This window comes from Chlamydotis macqueenii, chromosome 12, assembly GCF_036417535.1.
Source record: "Chlamydotis macqueenii isolate bChlMac1 chromosome 12, bChlMac1.mat, whole genome shotgun sequence".
Classification (NCBI taxonomy): Eukaryota; Metazoa; Chordata; class Aves; order Otidiformes; family Otididae; genus Chlamydotis; species Chlamydotis macqueenii.
The window spans coordinates 15935001-15953538 of record NC_141567.1 but is presented as its reverse complement, the minus strand read 5'-3'; the positions used below and the strand labels follow the sequence as shown (position 1 = coordinate 15953538).

At 36.8% G+C, this 18538-nt stretch overlaps 1 protein-coding gene across 9 annotated transcripts in view; it reads right to left on the bottom strand.

Annotated features, from left to right (window-relative positions):
- NEO1 (neogenin 1) overlaps nucleotides 1-18538 on the bottom strand; it is a 202716-nt gene that overhangs the window by 96189 nt on the left and 87989 nt on the right. For all 9 annotated transcript variants that reach the window (XM_086757425.1, XM_086757433.1, XM_086757430.1 and 6 more), the window contains exon 5: nucleotides 11575-11711. In XM_086757425.1, coding sequence (XP_086613551.1) covers nucleotides 11575-11711 — 137 coding nt within the window. The remainder of the gene's footprint in view (nucleotides 1-11574; nucleotides 11712-18538) is intronic.

The window sequence follows — 18538 nt, the reverse complement described above, 5'->3', positions numbered from 1 at the left end:
CCTTCATCACTACATGTAAAGCCTGCCTTCAGCCTCCCAAAAGACAGTATGCAGACTTGCAAACATGAAGTACATCATCCATTTTGTAAAAGATATTCCATTAAAATAAACAAAGAAAATTAAACTGAAGTTGGAGCTCCAGCATACCATGGAGCTTGATGAGTCAGAGCATGAAGTATGATTATTTTTGAAGGCTGCTAAAACTTTCATATCTCCTTAAAGTACAATTCCACCCTGCAACATGCCTATGTGAAAAATACATCATCCTACTTAAGTGAACTGCTCCTTGTGTTTACAGATCCAGGTCTTTACTAATAAAAAGTATGTTTTGTGAAGATTTTGCCACCTGGCATGCCTACCACCACTGCAGGCAATACATTTATTCTTCCTTAAAGAGAAATCTTTAGCAAAGTCTACATTCTGTGTGCTAACTTAGCAGTGACAGCAAGGTTACAGTAGGCCTTTGAAGGCCCCTACCTTTGGCCTTTCAAGCATTGCAATATATGAGGAACACAAAAAAAAACCCCTTGTACTTAAGTTGTATTTACAGAACAAAATACTTTACTGAAACTAAAACCATCTGATGTGTGTTCCATGTAACCTGGGGAATGCCACTTCTAGAGCACAAGGGTGCTTTGAATTACCACACAGTATAGCAATTTATGTCCTCACTTGCAAAATGCTTTATTTAACTCTATACCGAGACTGTATCTAACCTCCTAAGAATGCAAAAAAAAAAAAAAAAAAAAAAAAAAAAAAAAAAAAAAGACCATAGAAGAAATCCTTGAGTCAGCACTTGAAAATAAACAAGACTAGCAGAGCTGCCAGAAATCAGGACTGTTCAGAAAAATATTTGATATAAAAATATCCTCCTGCCATTTACTACTCATTAACCAGCCTGCTGTGAGCCTGGTTGCCTTCTATCTTGTATCTGGGGCATCTGCTCACATTTTCTGATAGGCCTCCTTCCAGCACCTTTCTGAAGGGAGAGCCTCAGAAGTGTCAGTGAAGAGCATCTAACAGCTTTATTACGCAAATTACACCTGCCTCCAAAGTCTTCACATATACTACAAAACAGTATGTTTAACTTAAATTGACACTGTATCTAAAGAAACTGTGTTTACTGAAGGAATCAAAACTCCAGAGTGTTTTTCTTTTCAATTATTCTCATCATGAAGACAAACTAATTAACTGCAAGACTGCATAGGGAATAAGTCACCACAGATAACAGCCCGCCTCCTTACAACAAATTACTGTGCTGTTCTATCTCTGTAACTTTGGGATAAACTTCCCTACCAAGGACTAGAGTTTTTATAATGAGATCTCTACTAACAGCAATAATCTATCTCGCACTAGAGAAATAAATTATCTGGTGGTATGAGAGTCAGCTTAACGATCACAAAAATGTAACTTGAAAGAAAGTGTATGTATACTTTGTGGTATGGTCTCTCTCCAGAGATTTCAGTAATGCATGGTGTTCTTCAGCATTTCCATTTTAACATCACACAGATTTCATCATGAAATTTGGTGATGCAAACACAATGCAAAGGTCTATTGAAACAGGAAAAAAAAACCCCGAAAACCCATAAATCCAATAATCAAACTCAAAGCTTGATTCAAGCAATTAAATATGGAAGGATGACCTTGATATATAGTAAAAAAGACTTGCCATTTAGGGCACCATTTCTATAAAAAGAGTTGTCACTTAGAGGAAGAAGGCATTTTAATGAGCTTCTTGGTTCACACTTTTAAATTTCCTGGAAGTCTTTGGCATATGCAACTTAAAAATCACTACTGAATCTTTCAATTTTTTTTTTTTAATTGAAATTCTAACTCTCATATTTTTGACAGGGAATAAAAACAATAAGGAAGAAAACTACAGTCTCTCTCTAGTTTACGACTGTATCTACTATATTCTTCAATCCTTTACAAGTATTCCAGAGCACTTAGAACGATGAACCAGTGGGGCTACCCAACTGGCTTACCTTTCCTACATCAGTGTATGAAAAACACACATCATTTATAACATCAGGTCTGTTGTGCATAGGATGAACTTTCCACCCAGTATTAATTATTTCTCCTGCCTAACTCACAAGGAACCTACTGGCATGCTTTGTATAGCGTATCATGTACATTCATGCATGGCATAAAAGATATGACAGAATTCATGGAATTTGAGCTTTTTGTTCCAAAATATCTAAAGGAAATACATAATCCAGAAACAAGGTGAAACCAGGTATAGAAAACAGACATGGCAGGCTTCACCGCATGTCTTCCCAAAATTAAAAAGCCATCTCAACAGTATGATTTCAGATGGGCATTTTAGAGCAAGGAAGCAGCATAATGAGTGAAAACTTGGGAAAGGCAGAGGAAGACTAATGCAGGATCGACTGCCCTGTACTGCAGCATGCGTCTCTCTCCTAATTGGCAGTGTTACGTACTTCATCATCACGTAACCAACTGCAGAACCAAGATAGTAAATCCTGCATCAGGTAAATCCTGCTCCAGAGTAAAAAGTACTTTAGTTCGGAAATGAGACAAATATCTAAACATGAAACTTAAGAAAAAATGTGCTTTTTCTGTACCTTATTGTCCATGACCAAAGGTATTGATAGCAACCTTAGCTTATTCTTATAAAAGTCATTTTGTGGGAGAAAGTATTTCCTTCCATAAAGCAGCAGCTGGTTCAAACCTCCTTTAATACGATCTTAATTTATTAGAAATTCTAGCCGAAAGAGAAACCAGCTTTTACAATTCCCTTAGTTCAATATCAGTTTCTACACTGCAGATATTTAAGACACTGCTGCTTAATTTAGTAACATTTTCATTATCCCCAAGGATTACTCAAGAACATTTACAAGGAAAACCATTTGTGCGAATTGTATGGGTTACTGATAATTTGGTTTTATCTTTCTTAATGGTATTTTATATATACATATATATATTTATATATATATATATATAAATAAATCACAAAGCTTTTTTAAAATTCACAGTGTACCTCATCTTTCTTGCATGTGCAGTTCTGGAGGCATTATCCCCCACCCCCAATGCAATTCATTTATGGGCACTTAGCCAAAAGGATCTCATCTCTGTCCTCCCTTAATGCTTAACCATTTGAGGTTATTTTGCAATTTTTTCAGTGCCACAAAAATCCATTTGAGAACTATGCAGCACTTACGTAACAAAAAATTTTCCAAATATAACTGTCTAGTGAATTACAGATGTTTCATGTAGAAGAACCTCATGATTAATGGTTGTGAGGTTCTCAGAAAACACATCCCAAAGAGAAAAAGCCTACCTTGCAACACTTATCTACAGCCCACTGTGGCTACACCTGCCCCCCACCGTTATCACTGTTGGGTTGCATCAGAGAGCTCCCCCCAGCATGATGTCCAAACCCAGAAGCATCACATCCATGGTCCTTCCTGCCGGTTACTGGGAAGAGCACATGCTGCGAGCTGATGTTTCTGGATGCAGCAGGGGCATGACATTCCCAGCCACAGCACAATCAAAGAGTGGGACTGATTTCAGGTTGACGAACGTAGCCTTTCACATCATGTGCCAGAAGCTTCAGAGGGATGGTACACCCATTTCCAGTTCCTCATCCTGGTCTGTCGGTGGGTGGATATCATGCTCTGATGGTTGAACATACCACACTCATACCTCTGCAGCACAGTTTAAACCAAAACACATCTGTTACTGTAACAAGTGCCTAGGTCTGTGAAGCCTCCACACCACCTCGTTGACCTGAGGGTGGTTCGTACCAGAGGGGATGCACCTCTACAAGGCACACACAGAACCCTTCTCCTCACTGTCAGGTGTCAGTAACCGCCCTGTTCTTGCCCTGACCACCGCAGTCAGCCTCTGCTCGTGCACACAGCACAAGGCACAGATGGCAGCTGTCTCTGCTCAACCCTGACCCCAGGTAAGGTCAGAAAACCATCCCAGCCCTAAGCTTCACAGAGTGTTTGCCCCCTTCGAACACCAAAAAACAAGAGCAAGCAGCAGGGCAGAGATCACTGCCTCCAGCCTGTACATATTTGTGTCTTTCAGTTTTCATTGCTCCCTGACACCACCACCACATTTTAAACATTTGCACTGTGCTACAGGGGAATCCTCCTTCAAAATTCTAGTAAGGCTCATTCATAATTTTTGAAAATACGATTAAAAACAAATTTCTGTGCCCGTATTAAGAATCTCTTCAAGAAGCTTTATTGTCCTGTGCTTCTGAACTATGGCAAGGACTGGACCAATGCTTCTCCTGGTTTAAAAAAAAAAAAAAAATCAAGACATATAGAAAACCAAAAATGGTTCACCAACTACAGAGTCAGATTTAGAGAATAAGCAGCTACAGAGGCAACCAGAGCTTCTACTCAGCCCAAGTCCTGTACAATAGCAGTAGGCAACAGAAATCAGATCACAGTACCTTGAAACACCACAAAAGTGTGATGTTTTGCATAATGTAAAGAATGACTTGTTTTTGTGAAAGTTTACATTATTCAGTATTAAAAATTATGCGTTTCACGTAGATCCGCATTTTTGGTCTCCAGGCAAAGCCTAAGCAAGCTATGCAGTCCTAAATTAATGCTACAATCTCCTTCCTTCCCATTCCACATAGGTTTCTGAACATTTGTTTATAACTTTTCCACTAGTCACACTACCCTTGAACATGAATGTGACAGAGGCAAAAATAACTCAAAGTATCTATATTCATATTTAGTTGAATTCACAAGTAAACTATACAACTTCATAAATATTAAAATATACTTAGGAGCAGCAGCAAGAACTATTAACAACCGAAGTATTTTCAGATAATACAGTGAAGCACAATGGTACTGACCAAAATTACATTTGAATTCAGCTTAAACACCTTCCCCACAGACTCCTCTGACTTACTGTGTTTCTTTCGTATCACTACAGAACAAAGATTAATGGAAGTCACATTACAGTTTCAACGTAAAGAAATAACGTGTATGAAACTGAGGTATTCTTTTCACTATTAACAGCTTCCCCCAACCACAGTAGTTCTGAGACAACCAGAAAAAAAAAATACTTTGTCCCAAGTACAAGCCTTTAACAGCATCAGGTTCAGAGCAGTATCTTTTGAATCTATAATTGAAGTGCAGCCTATTATCAAGATACAGCACCGAGCTTAATTAGAAACAGAAATCAATAAAGATAATCTAGAAGGTATGAGAAAGGTTTTAGTAATTGTCACTGTTGGTTCAAATTTCTTCCCTAGAATTGTTTCCAATAATAACGAAAGCTTAATGCAAAAATAAGTCACCCAGACATATTATTCTGTTGCTACAGGATTTAATGAGCTTCTCAAAGATGTACATTTTCCGGAGAAGGATGGCATTATCTCTTATCAAAGCACCTGCCACAGATGAAGATCTCATCAGATGTACCTTTGGAAGACAAGTCTAACATTCATTATGTTAAGGCTCTTCCTTCTACAAGTGTTTTGGTTTAATTTTAAAGAAAGTCTTAAGTTCAACTCTGGCTGGTTAGTAAATAAAACTGAATAAAACTGTTCTTTGTGCAAGACAAGGAAACCAAACAGACAGGACTGAATGCTCCCTCTTCAGAACGTCCACAGTAAATAAGGCAACTGTGACTGATACAGATTGTAATGATGCAGCAAAGGAGTCAGCCTGGCTCCTACGCATTAAGTTTAGAAACAGTTCTTTTTCAACAATTTTTGAGATGTTCAAAAAAATGTTTTAATTGTGATGTTTAAAATAAAGCTATGGGGAAAAGGCCACAGGTTTTGACTTACCTCACGCTTCCTGGCACATTTTCATCTTATTTTAATGATGGGAGCAGAACTATTTAACCAAAGCTCTATTTCTCAATAATAATGTAAAGGGGAGCCCTTTGCAAACTATTTTTAAAGTTTCAACAACAGCCTTACACTATATCATTCCTAAGTATAAACAACAGTAATTAAACCCATAAATAAAAATAGAAAACAATTCACGTATTAACAGGAGCATCATCACAGCTAGCTTTTAAAGCCAAGATCTTCAAATACAAAACCTTAAAGTAATTATCTGCCACCTGCCATCATTAACAGAAGTGTCTTCTGTACCAGAAACACCCATTACTCCAACAGCAAACAGAACAGCTAAATAAAGAGTACAGTGGAACAACTAAAGAGGTTACAGATTGCTTCCCAGAAAGTCATCAATTTGTGAAAGCTAAGTTTCTTTCCTCTTTTGGGTGTGTCAAATCTTGCTCCAAGTGTTTGCGACCATAAATTTCACCACCTCAGATGGTGCATTAGGGATGCTCCACTGGCAGTAATGTTTCAGCAGGTATAGTCTAGACCATCAACCAAGTACAGTTCTGTGCATCACAACATCATCTTTTCAAATCTCATTTGTGTCACTGACTATTAATTTAAAACCTATCGGCTAGACAAAATATAGACTTCATCTAGCTTACTTTTATTATTCAAATCACTACACAGCCCTTACGCAGAAAGCAGAAAAATTGTTTTCTTACACTGCAGGACCAACATTGCAATATCTGTAACTTCTGCTAGAATAAGGATTTGCCATTAGCATAAGGCTTGTCAGCTATACTGAGAATATGTCCAGCATTTCCTTTCAAAGCACACAACTGATTATTCTATCAAAACATCCTGCATTTGTTTTTTTTTTCCATACAATTTGCTCTGGCAGCACAAATGAGGTAGTGATCAGCCTATTGCCACGTGCAACCTCTAATGTATCACTACAAATATCCAAAATACAGCTTTCCTTTATTTTTAATTTTCGTACATTAATACAAAGTATTTAATGTATAGTATTTAAGATGTGCTATCACACACTGAATGCTGTTCTAAATGGCTCAAGAGCCAACTTTCTGCTGCTCCAAAAAAACCACTGAAAGGTAGTAATATAGACAATAACAAAGCAATTCTGACTTCTCACACAAATGCAGTGATTCATTTATTTTAAGGCTTCAGATCTCCTCTATCAATTTTAAGAAGAAAATGAAAAATGGAATTTTTTTTGTCTATTATTTTTGGTTCAGTATTAACTGCAGTAAATATTTCAATCAAAAGAGAAAACTCCCTCTAAATTCATTATCTACAACATAAGCACCAAGACAGGCGACAGGAAGCTCACGCAGTGATCTAACTGGCATCACAGTGTTTGCAGAAATCCCGGGGGCACTGTGCACAGTAATAAATTTGAAATATTGCCCAGATGAAGAATGAACTTATAACCTTCTCAGTATTTAACTGCCACTATGGCTCTTCCAGGCCACAGGTTTTAGGCTGAACAGAAGCCAGCTGACTGCATTTTAAATACATTTAAAACTTGTTTCCCCAGCTTTTCTTTCATCACTTTCCACTGTTATCTAACGGAAATACTACAGATTCTTTCGTTGCTGGTGAGAGCAAAACAAATTTTTCCAGCGGTTTTAATTCATCATGTGTTGTAAGTAAATCTGGTACCCAGCAACATTTCTCCTGCTGACAGCAAGGTGAAGAACACTGTCAATATAGGCTAAAAGAAATCTGACTTTGTATCAAAGATTTTCCAGACACCAAATTATTGCCTCCCTTTATGGGAAGTAACCTACTCCGGCAAAGGTACCTTCAAGGTGCTTCACCTGAGACCATGGTGACACACACTTTTTGCACCCAAGATTAACTCAAAGAAAAGCAAATAAGTACAAAGCTATACACACATTTTACACATTTGATATTTGTCGCTAAAGACCATCTCCAACATGGATGGGATTCAGAAATGTTATGCTTTAGAGGTTGAGACTCTCTCAGCCAGAGATCTTCCTCCAGGACGTTTCATATTTTCCTCTTCCATATTCAAACCACTTCTCAAATGTGCAAGTCAAAAAATTTGGTGCATGACAGACACACGAGTACAAGAAATATCTAATTTGCACACATGTAACTAGAAACTTTTAGTTTCTGTAACTCTTTGATGCTGAATAGTCTTCTGCATTTGCTTCAAGGCGTCTCCTCACTTTACAGCAACATGGGTCTTCTCCTTCTGAAGGAAAAGGACTGAAAATCGGACTTCCAAGAGATCCATTGCTGAGCTGTTCAGTCAGTTGCTCCCTAACCCATTTTGGTCAAAATTATCTAAGATAGCTCAAATTAGCTTGAAAGAGTTCGGTTTAAATTAACTAAAGCGCCTTATTGCTCACAAAAAGCAGCTGAGTCAGTAGATGACAGAGGGGCTGTGGGGAGGAGAGAAGCAGAGACAGTGCCCACCTGTTCAATAGACTGCTGCCAGGCATGTGAAACAGATGATACCTTTAAGTGTCACAAATAGGATGTCAGTACACTCCGTTAGTTTAAGGTTTAACAGAAAAAAATCCCATGAGCTCCCAGGGTTGATCACTTTATATGCTTCCATGCAGATGGAAACAAACTTTCTTCAGTTACCTCCCATGTTCCTTACGCAAGCAGCACAGTAAAATGTACCTATTCCTTGCCAGCTGAGCACAACAACTTCGGTGTGAGATACTTCTCAGTACTCAATCTTTTGAAGGTCAGCAATTTCACCCTTATTGCCATGGAGGAACAGGTACAGAGGTAATCCATCCAACACAGCGGATGCATGGCAGCTTGCTGCCAGTGGTACCACATCAAAGTGAAAGCACATTAGCTTCCAGGATTTTATATCCTTGTTAAAGAATATAAAAAAGCTAGTCTTGGAGCAAAGTAACATTTAGTGAGCACTCTTTTTATTCTGTGCACAATTTAAGCTTACAACTGGATAAAACAGGTTGTTTCTAGCTACTTGCAAATTTCAGTCAATCCGTACCCGGCACTGCAGGGAAGTCTCAGCTAAGAGGCACCACCAGGAACAGCGTTTCACTTTAACTGTCCTAACACTGTCAAACAATGCCATCTCACCCACGCTTCCAGTAGAGATGCACACATTTCTCACTGAATTGCCATTGTGAAATGTTAACAAAAGGAAAAAGAGATCGACTGTCTTAGTACAACCTCTAGTATGCTACTGAAATCTCCAAACAGAAAAAAAAAAGGTGTTTCAAGAAAGAGATGCAGAAAAACAGATGAGGTGAGGAAATTCAATACCCCCAAAAAAATGATTTAATGTAAGAAGTTCTGACAGAATAACTTTTAAGAATGACAGAAGCATCTTAAATTCAGCAAAATCACGCCATTATTAGGAGCGAAGAGATGACAATTTTTCTAGTCTAGAAGAAAATTATACAATGATCAGGTAACTGTTCCCCAAACTGCCCAGCCCTTTGCCAAATGATAGTAATGCAGAAATACAATCGCTCTCTACAGTGACCTCTCAAAGGAAAGTAGAATTAAGATTAGAACTAAGTAGTAAAATCAGAAATGCAACTTTAAAAAATGCATTCTGAATAATCTTTAATCTATTTTAATACTCAAACAGTAAAATAAATCTTTTTTGTGCCAGGCATATAAGAAAAATTCAGCATAAAAGAATGGCAGAATATATTCTAAATCTTTACAACCAAATAAAAAAAATCATTTACATTAGTTTAGATAAGGAGCAAAAGAGTTCCCAAAATCACTTTCATCCTCCAAGTGACCTGGCCATATATCCTACATTAAGGCTGTAAACTCAGTCTTATCTATGACTTGCTTAGTTTAATTGCATCATGTCATTAATGTTATTAATTTCTGCCATCGCCCATAAAACTCAAAGCCTCGTGTCAATTCTGTAAAATATACACGTTGCAAGTGAATTAAATATAGCACACAGCAAGCTGCGAAAAATCAAAGTGCTATGAAGCATCAAGCATGTAAGTATTTAAAAAGTCAGAGCACCTATCTTTATTCTTTTGGTCTAAGAAACAGGGTAAGAAAAATGTGGGGTTGTTTTTTCCACGTGACCAGAATTTGTTGGCTTTCAAAATGCTTTGAGTCAAAACAGAGCTATACTGCATTTGAACAGACCTCACAGAGAATGCATTATTCAGATATTCCTCCCCAGCTTTTAAAGTAGGGCAGAATTAGCTATAATGCTTCTGTACCAGTAACCCACAGAAAGCCAAAGACATGCTCGGAAAGCAAGTCCTGAGACCAGCGGGGAATAAATCCAAGGTGAAGTTCAAGTTACAGGTAGCAGCGCAAAACGAGCACTGACAATAGTCTCAGAGGAATATACCCCCCCCTTTGCCGCCCCCCGATATGTTCGTTAACAAGGTGCAGAATTTGTTCATGTTCCGTTTTACACAGACATGGTTAAATACAGCTGTGACAAAGCAGAAACGCTGCAGATGCCAGTATAAACCTTCATACTCCACTTCCTAAAGAGGAAGACTTGAGCTGTTCAATACTGAGCAATTCTTGTTGTCCCTTCTTAATATAGGTAATTTTTTAAAACCTAACTGACCTTCTCTAGCTCTTCTGTACCAGAAACAGCTGTACTTCAGAAGTTCCAGGTAAGACAAGTAAAATGTATCACATTAAATATATATGCCTTGAGTATGAAAATTTCTCAAACTTTCACACATTGTGTTGATAGAAACTCCTCTGCTAACGTGCCTTTACATAACATTTCATCCTGTAAGAATAGTTATCGCACAATGTAAAACCACACTTTTTTTTGTCATAAAGATTTCACCTGTAGATAAGCCTTCCTTTGTGGATCTTCAGTGATTAAATGTATCCCGTCAGACACTCTTTCAAGACAAATTTTCTAGTAGCACAATCTATTGTAAAACAAGTCAGTTAAGCTCCTACCAGGATATTGCATATATGAACCACATTTGCATGCCACTAAATTCTAGCTGAAGAATTTTAAATCAATATTAAGTTCCAATTAATAAAAAAAAAAAAAGATAGATTTCCTCATGAAATGTAAGAAAGGTGAAGAAGCCAAACTTCTACCTTTTTTTTCGCTGCTCCTTAACAAGGAGCACAGGTACTTCATTTGCACAGGTTACATACGTAAGATGTTTTTAAAACACAGTTATCAGTGAGTACTGTATCTAGTAAAAGTAGCTGTCAAGAGTAAGCAAGACAGTTATAAACACAACAAATCAGGGTGTTACTAAGTATCACAGATTTCATCTTCTGTCAAGCTCCTTGAAAACAACAGTATATTTCAGGATTATGAAAAATACTTTATATGTGTCCTTTTCTAGGAAGACCCAAGCCGTGGTACTATACATAAGTTTTCAGATGGGACTGGCCACACTGTGACCTTTGTCCTCCTTTAGAAAAATATATAGCATTGACCATATTAAATATTACATGAGCATATATTACAGCTTTTAACTATGCTCAAGATGTATTATACAAGCCAATTCCTCATTTGGATATTTATGAAATTATAAGCAGTTTAAATAAGAAGTCAGAGTAACACAATACAATGTAACAGAATTGGGGGGAGGCTGGTTTTTTTTTTACTATTGTTGGGGGTTTTTTTGTTTAGTTTGTTTTGGTTTGTTTCTTTTTTTTTTTTTTTTAAAACAAGGCACAAAACCCAACAGAGTTTTTAACTGATCACACAGTAAAACTCTTGTAAAGAGCCATCTCAAGATCTGCTCTCTCTAAGAATTAAATATTCCACCTACCTTGAACTGTGAGTTCCGCCTGAGCTTCAATCGTCTCATTTCCATTATCCGCTATGCAGGTATACGTCCCAACGTCGTCCTCTGTAACATCACTGATCTCCAGACTGCCTCCCGCAAGCAGAAGAAATCTGTCATAGCTGTGCAAAACAGGACATACCGGTGATTTCATGAACAAATCGACTTTAATAAAGTGTTACCAGAGAAACACACAAAAGGCTTCTGCCTGAAATATCTACATAAACTGAAGAAGTGTTTACATATAATATTGCTGGGTGCCATTTACCAGGAGTCATGTTAGAGAGGAATTCTTAACTAGATAGTTGAATTCCATACTTTGGCTTCACATTTTAAATTAAGTTCAATTATAGCAATTTGACAAGAGCAGCTCATCTTTTTGCACTTTCAGCTTCAGTTCTTCTTAATTAAATGTGAGCCAAGGTATTTAGCCAATAGGAACTAAAACTTAAGAAAAATGAAATAACATAACCACATCATAAAAAAAAAAATTCGCAGATACAGTTGGAATTACTTATTGCTTGAAATTTAAGTGAACTACAACATGCTAGATTTATGCCTGTACAACATAAGGAACAGCAATACATAGTGTTACGTATAGTAATTGAATTTCTGTAAAAATACAGCTATTTTAGTTAAGATGTAAGATTTCCGAATAAGATACATGTTGAAATTCAAAAGACAAATTCAAGGAGTTGGCAAATTTTCTGTATATAATTTTCTCCCTCTGACTTGTAAAGGGTGGAAGGTTTATAATTCAGCCCTTATAAACTATTTGCTCTTTATGCTAAATTTATTAGCTAGAAGTAGCACTTGATGCTACTACTTCTCCCATGGCAAACATCATTCCCCTTTATATGATACAAGTCCATACAGAAGTTTTCCAAGACTCTCCACACCACTCTGAGCATTCACAGTAAGATGCCAGTAACATTACCAAAAACCCTAAGCCGAGACAAATCACGACTGAATGCTGATCCAAAACCATTCTTATTTGCAGCTGAAAAAGAGTCTACCCAACAGCTTCCTTTCTAGCGTTATCAAGCAATGGCTTAGCAGGGAGGAATGAATTGAATTCTTTCAAAACATTAACTGAACAGCACGTTACAACAATTAACTTTGTTGCTCTCCATAGAGTGGCCAACACACAAAAATCAACTTAATTGTTTTCTTCATTTGAAATTTTACCAGAACTATGTTAGTAGAACCAATGCTCCTACCTGCTTGGAAACGTAAATCATTAGGACACAAAGACTTTTGACTCACCTAATTACTACACTAATATTGACTTACGATACTGCTCTTAATTGTTGATCAACATTCTCATTCAATACATTTAAAAACTGAACAAAGTTATTGGAATAAGTGAAAGAAATCAGTCTTAAAAACAGCCAGGGAGATGTCCTATCCAGGTATCCTGTAAGGAAAGGGATCCTGCTTCCGTGACCTAGTAACAGGTAGATGACAAAAAGTTTAGTTTTTTAAGAAGTGTAGGGAATTTGAGTGAAGATATTAATAAGTTTGAACAAAACATATTAGGAGCTTTCAGAAGAGGAATGTCTGAAGAAATAGTAGAGGAGTATGCGAACAGCACTGCAAACAGATTCCAGCTAAGAGGAAAACAGCAAGAAGTTTGTTATTAAACCCTTTTTTGGAACTCTTCAACAGTGATTCAAAGGCAGAAAGCAAGGGGATGAGAAGACTTATCTGGGATTATTTTGATAGTATCGTATTGTCATTGCAGCAAAAAAAGGCAAAAGCCTCCTATCACAGATCAGATGAAAAACTAATATGCAGAAAAGAAATATGAGTTTTAGCAGTAATCGGAGACAGTGAAGGATGATCCATCTCCGATCTCAAGCAAGAAAAATCCGTACAAAGCAGATGTGAACAGGACCTGCCAAAACTGTTATCACTTTTTTCCCCCCTTTTCTCCCACTTTCCTGTATTCTATTTGCCTGTATTCTACCCAGGTAAATTCCTAAGATTTAAACCACACAAGCCTGTTGAAGTTAGCACAAAGAAACTGAACTTGTAAGTCTTGGACTACACCACCTCCAGGGCAAATGGGACATCTGAGAAAGTTCTAAGACTATTCCCAAAAGGATCTAAGAAAACAAGGCTCTTCCTGATACTCGAACCTCTTTGCATCTGGGCATTGACACTCCACAAACAACAAAGAGCCTTCCGAACATGAACAGAAACAACGTCATTGAAGCTTATTTGTGAGAATGGCACGTTAGACATGTTAAGGCTGCACTAAAACCATGTTTAAATAAAAATAAATGAGTAATACAAGTCTAGACCTTGACACATCCATATGTACAGTTTTGTATCTTTTATTATGTAAAATAGCTTATTTGATTATTTGTTCTAGCATTTGTGGTGAATTAAATTAATCTGAGTAGCACATAATCTGCTGAAGGCTAAGATGAAAGCAGAGAGAAATTGAGCCAATTGGTAAACGTGCTAGATCTACCAGTGAGGGTCCGCATACAAAACAGGAATGAAGGTTGTGCAGAAAGAACTGACTGGATGTGAGAAGCTGGGACTAACAAAACTGCAAAGGAATGATAAAAGGCTATACAGATTGTTCAGGTGATTTTGATGACATATAGTGCCTTTTTCTGGATATCCACCAGCTTCCATTGTTATCCATCTAAAAGCAATACACGCCTTACGACCCTAATTTTCTCATTGTCAGCCGCAGGAAAAGTGAAGTAACACACGCATGGCGAGGTAGCAGACTATCACCAAATAATGTTAATAAATGATAAAGAAATACTAGGCCTTGTCACACTAGGCAACAAAAGTTTGTCATATAGGATCTCACAAACTACTTGCAACATGGTAGCATTTACATCAATTCTCCTTTCGTCAAGAAACAAGGTGATATGGTTTTCAGCCATCTGAATTGTATGCTGTACTTTAATTCTCTTTATTTTCCTCAAGAGAATATAGAGTTGAGTCCAGAGTTTGCGATTACGAGATTCAAAACAAATTCACTGCTGGAAGAAAAGGGGAAAAAAACACCGAAGAAAATCTGTTGACTCCTTGGTGACTGCTCCTGTACGCATTAGCTGTGGAAGGATTCCAGACTTAAAACAAAACTGCTTTTGTAATAAAGTAAAAATACCTTAATTTTGTACAGACAATGAAGCATTTCCACAAAAGAGTGAAGTATCAGATTTCAGACACTGGAGACAAAGAATCAGCTTAATATAAAAGTGATAACAAAGTGTCATTAAAAACCAAAGATTGATCATTCAAATGTCAGGGAACAGCAAAATCAAACTCAAGCCTTTTCTATGCACTCCATACAGCCCTCAGTTACACGCTCATAACACACAATTACTTGAGCTACCTTGGATACTTAACTCACACGCTTCTTTAACATTTCATTATCACAAAATACAGTGAGCCTTTATTAATTTATTGTATTCAAACAGCCAGTTATACCCTGAGGTTTTGGCTTTTTTTTTTTCCTCTTTTAAATTACTATTCCCAAAGCATCTTATAATTTATTTGCAGTCTTGGTAAAGTACTGCAGATAAAATTAGACAGTAAATTAGATTATTTTGTGGAATCTACCAGAAAAGTTTCAATAATTACTCTGCTATGTTTAACCTTTACTGAGTTGGGCAAGTGTAATTCACTTAATGCAAATCACTCAGAGTGCCTTGCAAACAATAATATGTAATAATTAAAAACATCACACATTCATGTGAAGTATTTAGGAAAAACCCTGCATTAGTAATATGTATGTGATCACACAATTAAAGACTTCATTTGAACGCAGGCAGCTACAGCATAAAATTAATGCCACACATGCAACCTCAGCTTTGTGATCTCCTCACTTCAGAGGATGATTCATCACACAACCACGTTGCCGTTTTCTGTAGGTATTTTTCAATGACAAAAAAAAAATTTGCTAAATTAGACAGCCCAAAACCACCAAGTGTTAGTACTTCAATAGCCTTATTAAAACATGTTATTGTTCAGCATCCTTTCAATTGTTTATTTTCACCTCATTTACTGTAGCTTTAAGAAACTGTTGTGCATGCATTTGTAATTTCTTCCATACAAGTGTCCAAATATAAATCAAGGTACACAACAGATGCTCTTTGAGCACATACTGATCCACAAATTGAAAGGTTCTAAAGCAGAATAACATCTTACAAACAACTGAAACCCTGTGCTGTCTCCCAAGCTCTGAAAATCCATCTTGGCACACACCTCACCTGAAACTTCACTTTTCAACTTCAGAACCATCAAAAGTGCAAAATTACTCCTGCATTTGCTAAAAAGAAAAAAAAAAGAAAAAAGAAACAAACAAACAAACAGATCCTCACACAGTAGGAGCCTTAGCTAGACAAGATATTTTTTTAAAAAATGTACAAAAGGCTTAAAGTTGGCAAAATCTGAAAAACTATTGAACTTATCTATAATATTTCCACTATAGCCTTTTCTGTCAGGTGATAGTGACAATATGGTAGATTTTACCTTAAAAAGCTTTCTGTGAAGGACGCAAGATTTATTCAAATAGCTTTATACTTCAGTGGCTTACCCAACTTCCTTCCATTTCTCTCAGTATTTTCTACATTCCTGGCAGAATATTGCTCATCTCGAGTTTATGGATGAAATCCAGCTGAAAAAGTAGAATGCGTATTCGCATTGCTGGACCAGAGGTATGATAGGTGGGTGTGCATTCCGTAGTGCCAATCCTAAACTTAAGAACTATAAGCAGTATATCCTACGTCAAAGCTTATACACACATTAATACATACAGTGGGTTTATTTCTTCTGCTTTAGTCCAAGTCTAGAGACTCACTTCATATTTTGAAGCTCTAGTTGGAGCTACAAGCACCAGCACCACAAATCTCAACCTAGAACAGGGTTCAGTCTTTTCCTTTCTTTCCAACCAATGTTGTTTTGAGAAAATTATTACATATCATGAAGATTATTAGTTTGACTACTAACCTAACTCAATGAAAAACTTTCATCACAAGTAAAATGTTTTTCCCAGTGACAAATTATCGGGTCAAATTTTCAACTTTGATTTTTCTATCTCTGAAATGGTGAATACAGTGAGAAAGGCCTCAAAGGAACAGATGTAAGCCAGACAGGAATGCCTAGAGAAGAGCATACGGATGGAACAAGCATACAGAAACACCTCCTTCAAACAGTCCCTTACTCTTCAGCTTCTGAGGACTGAAATTTCCCCAAGTCCTGGGTGGAACTGAGTATTTCTTAGTCTTTGATGGTCTCTATGAGCAACCAAAAAATCAGCCTATCGCTTATGTTTCTTTAAAATCTTGAAGTAACAAGTTTGAAAGGATTTTTTGAAGTTCTAACAGTTTCACTACAATGTAAACTTTTAGCATTGTATTCACTTCAACAATTTCTCACTCAAGACTCAAAGTTTTCTCCACTTCCACTCCCATTAGTTTGGAAAACATCTTACCACAGCAAACTAATTTCATAATATATCACATTACAGGCTGCTTGTTTGAAAAGTGCCAAGACCGCCATCATTAAAGTTTACTCCTATTTATCTATTGACATAAATCTTATTGCAGTCTTTGACAAATACTCCACTGAAGTTAAATATCTTTCCTTTTTTCAGGTCTTATAAGAAATATTAAATTTCAAAAAACCCACCTCTCCCCATTCTTAAAAATAATCTATTTTTCCTACAAACACAGGATTCTATACATATTCTCCTTAGTAATATAGCTTGAAAGGAAAAAAAAAATTGTATTAGACTAATTGCCACAGTTAAAAACACAAAAGTGAAAATAAAGTTGTGTGCCTCAACCATTTAATAAGGGATAAAAATTAGGGACATACCTGACCCCACTATCTGAGTTTTGTTTCCTAATGCCATACAAACACATTCAAACATGTATCAATATATGTGTATACACATGCGCACATACATACTTAGATGTATGTTAATGCCTATAGTGTGCATGTATAGACAAAAACCACGATTCAAGAGCTTTTCTCAGGTAAGAGGTATAATAAAATCTGTCCAGACAAAGATGATCACTTTTTTTCTTGCAATAAAGAAAAGCCATGCTCATAAGAAAAGTCTTACTTTTATATCAAAAGGGGATTTTAATACAAATTACATTATTTAATTTGTAATTAAATTAACAGAAGATGCATAACAAGCTAAGGTACCTATTTTGCAGCAGTCTAACTGTAGACATTACTCCAACAAAGAATTTTAATTTTTAGTTCTAGAGATTTACCAGTTATCCTGTTCAAAAGACTAATTCGACAGCTGTTGAGGTAAATGGACTTTAAGAACTTTTTGTTGTCTGCTGTTGGGTTCTCTTCTCTGTTAAGCCATAGTCATGAGCAGCAGACTTAAAATGTGCCAAATCTTTTGATCACTTTAACAAACAAAGAAGGAAGTTTACTCCCACAGATTGGGGGGTGGGGGGGGTGGGGGGTGGGGAGAGAAGAGAATTTTTTTTTAAATGGCATTTTCTCCTTTATCTACCTTTCAAGTAAATTCTATAATGAGCACACATTTCACTACAAGGAAGAAAAAAGCTAGGTGTTGTAACAAGAAAAAAAAAATTTAAAAGTGAATTTTATTAGCAAGGTAAGTTTAGTCACTCATCTTCAGTCAGACCAGAAATGTTCTCTAAGTAACAGTAAGCCAAAAGAAATACAGTTTTCATGGCTCAAAACCCTTATTCACCCCTTTTTGGTTCTAGTTTTGAGCAGAAAACATTTATTTCAAATGTAAGAGGAGTATTTGTCTTTTCAATTTTATGAATACATATCCAGAGGATGCAACAGCCAGCGGATTCCAAGAACACACAGGCACCTGCAGCTTTCAGTCTGGCAAGAGGCTTTCCCTGGGCTCAGCAGGGAACGTGCAGAGCTCATTCGCTGTGGCAGCAGAGAAGTAAAACCACATCTGGGAAAACTG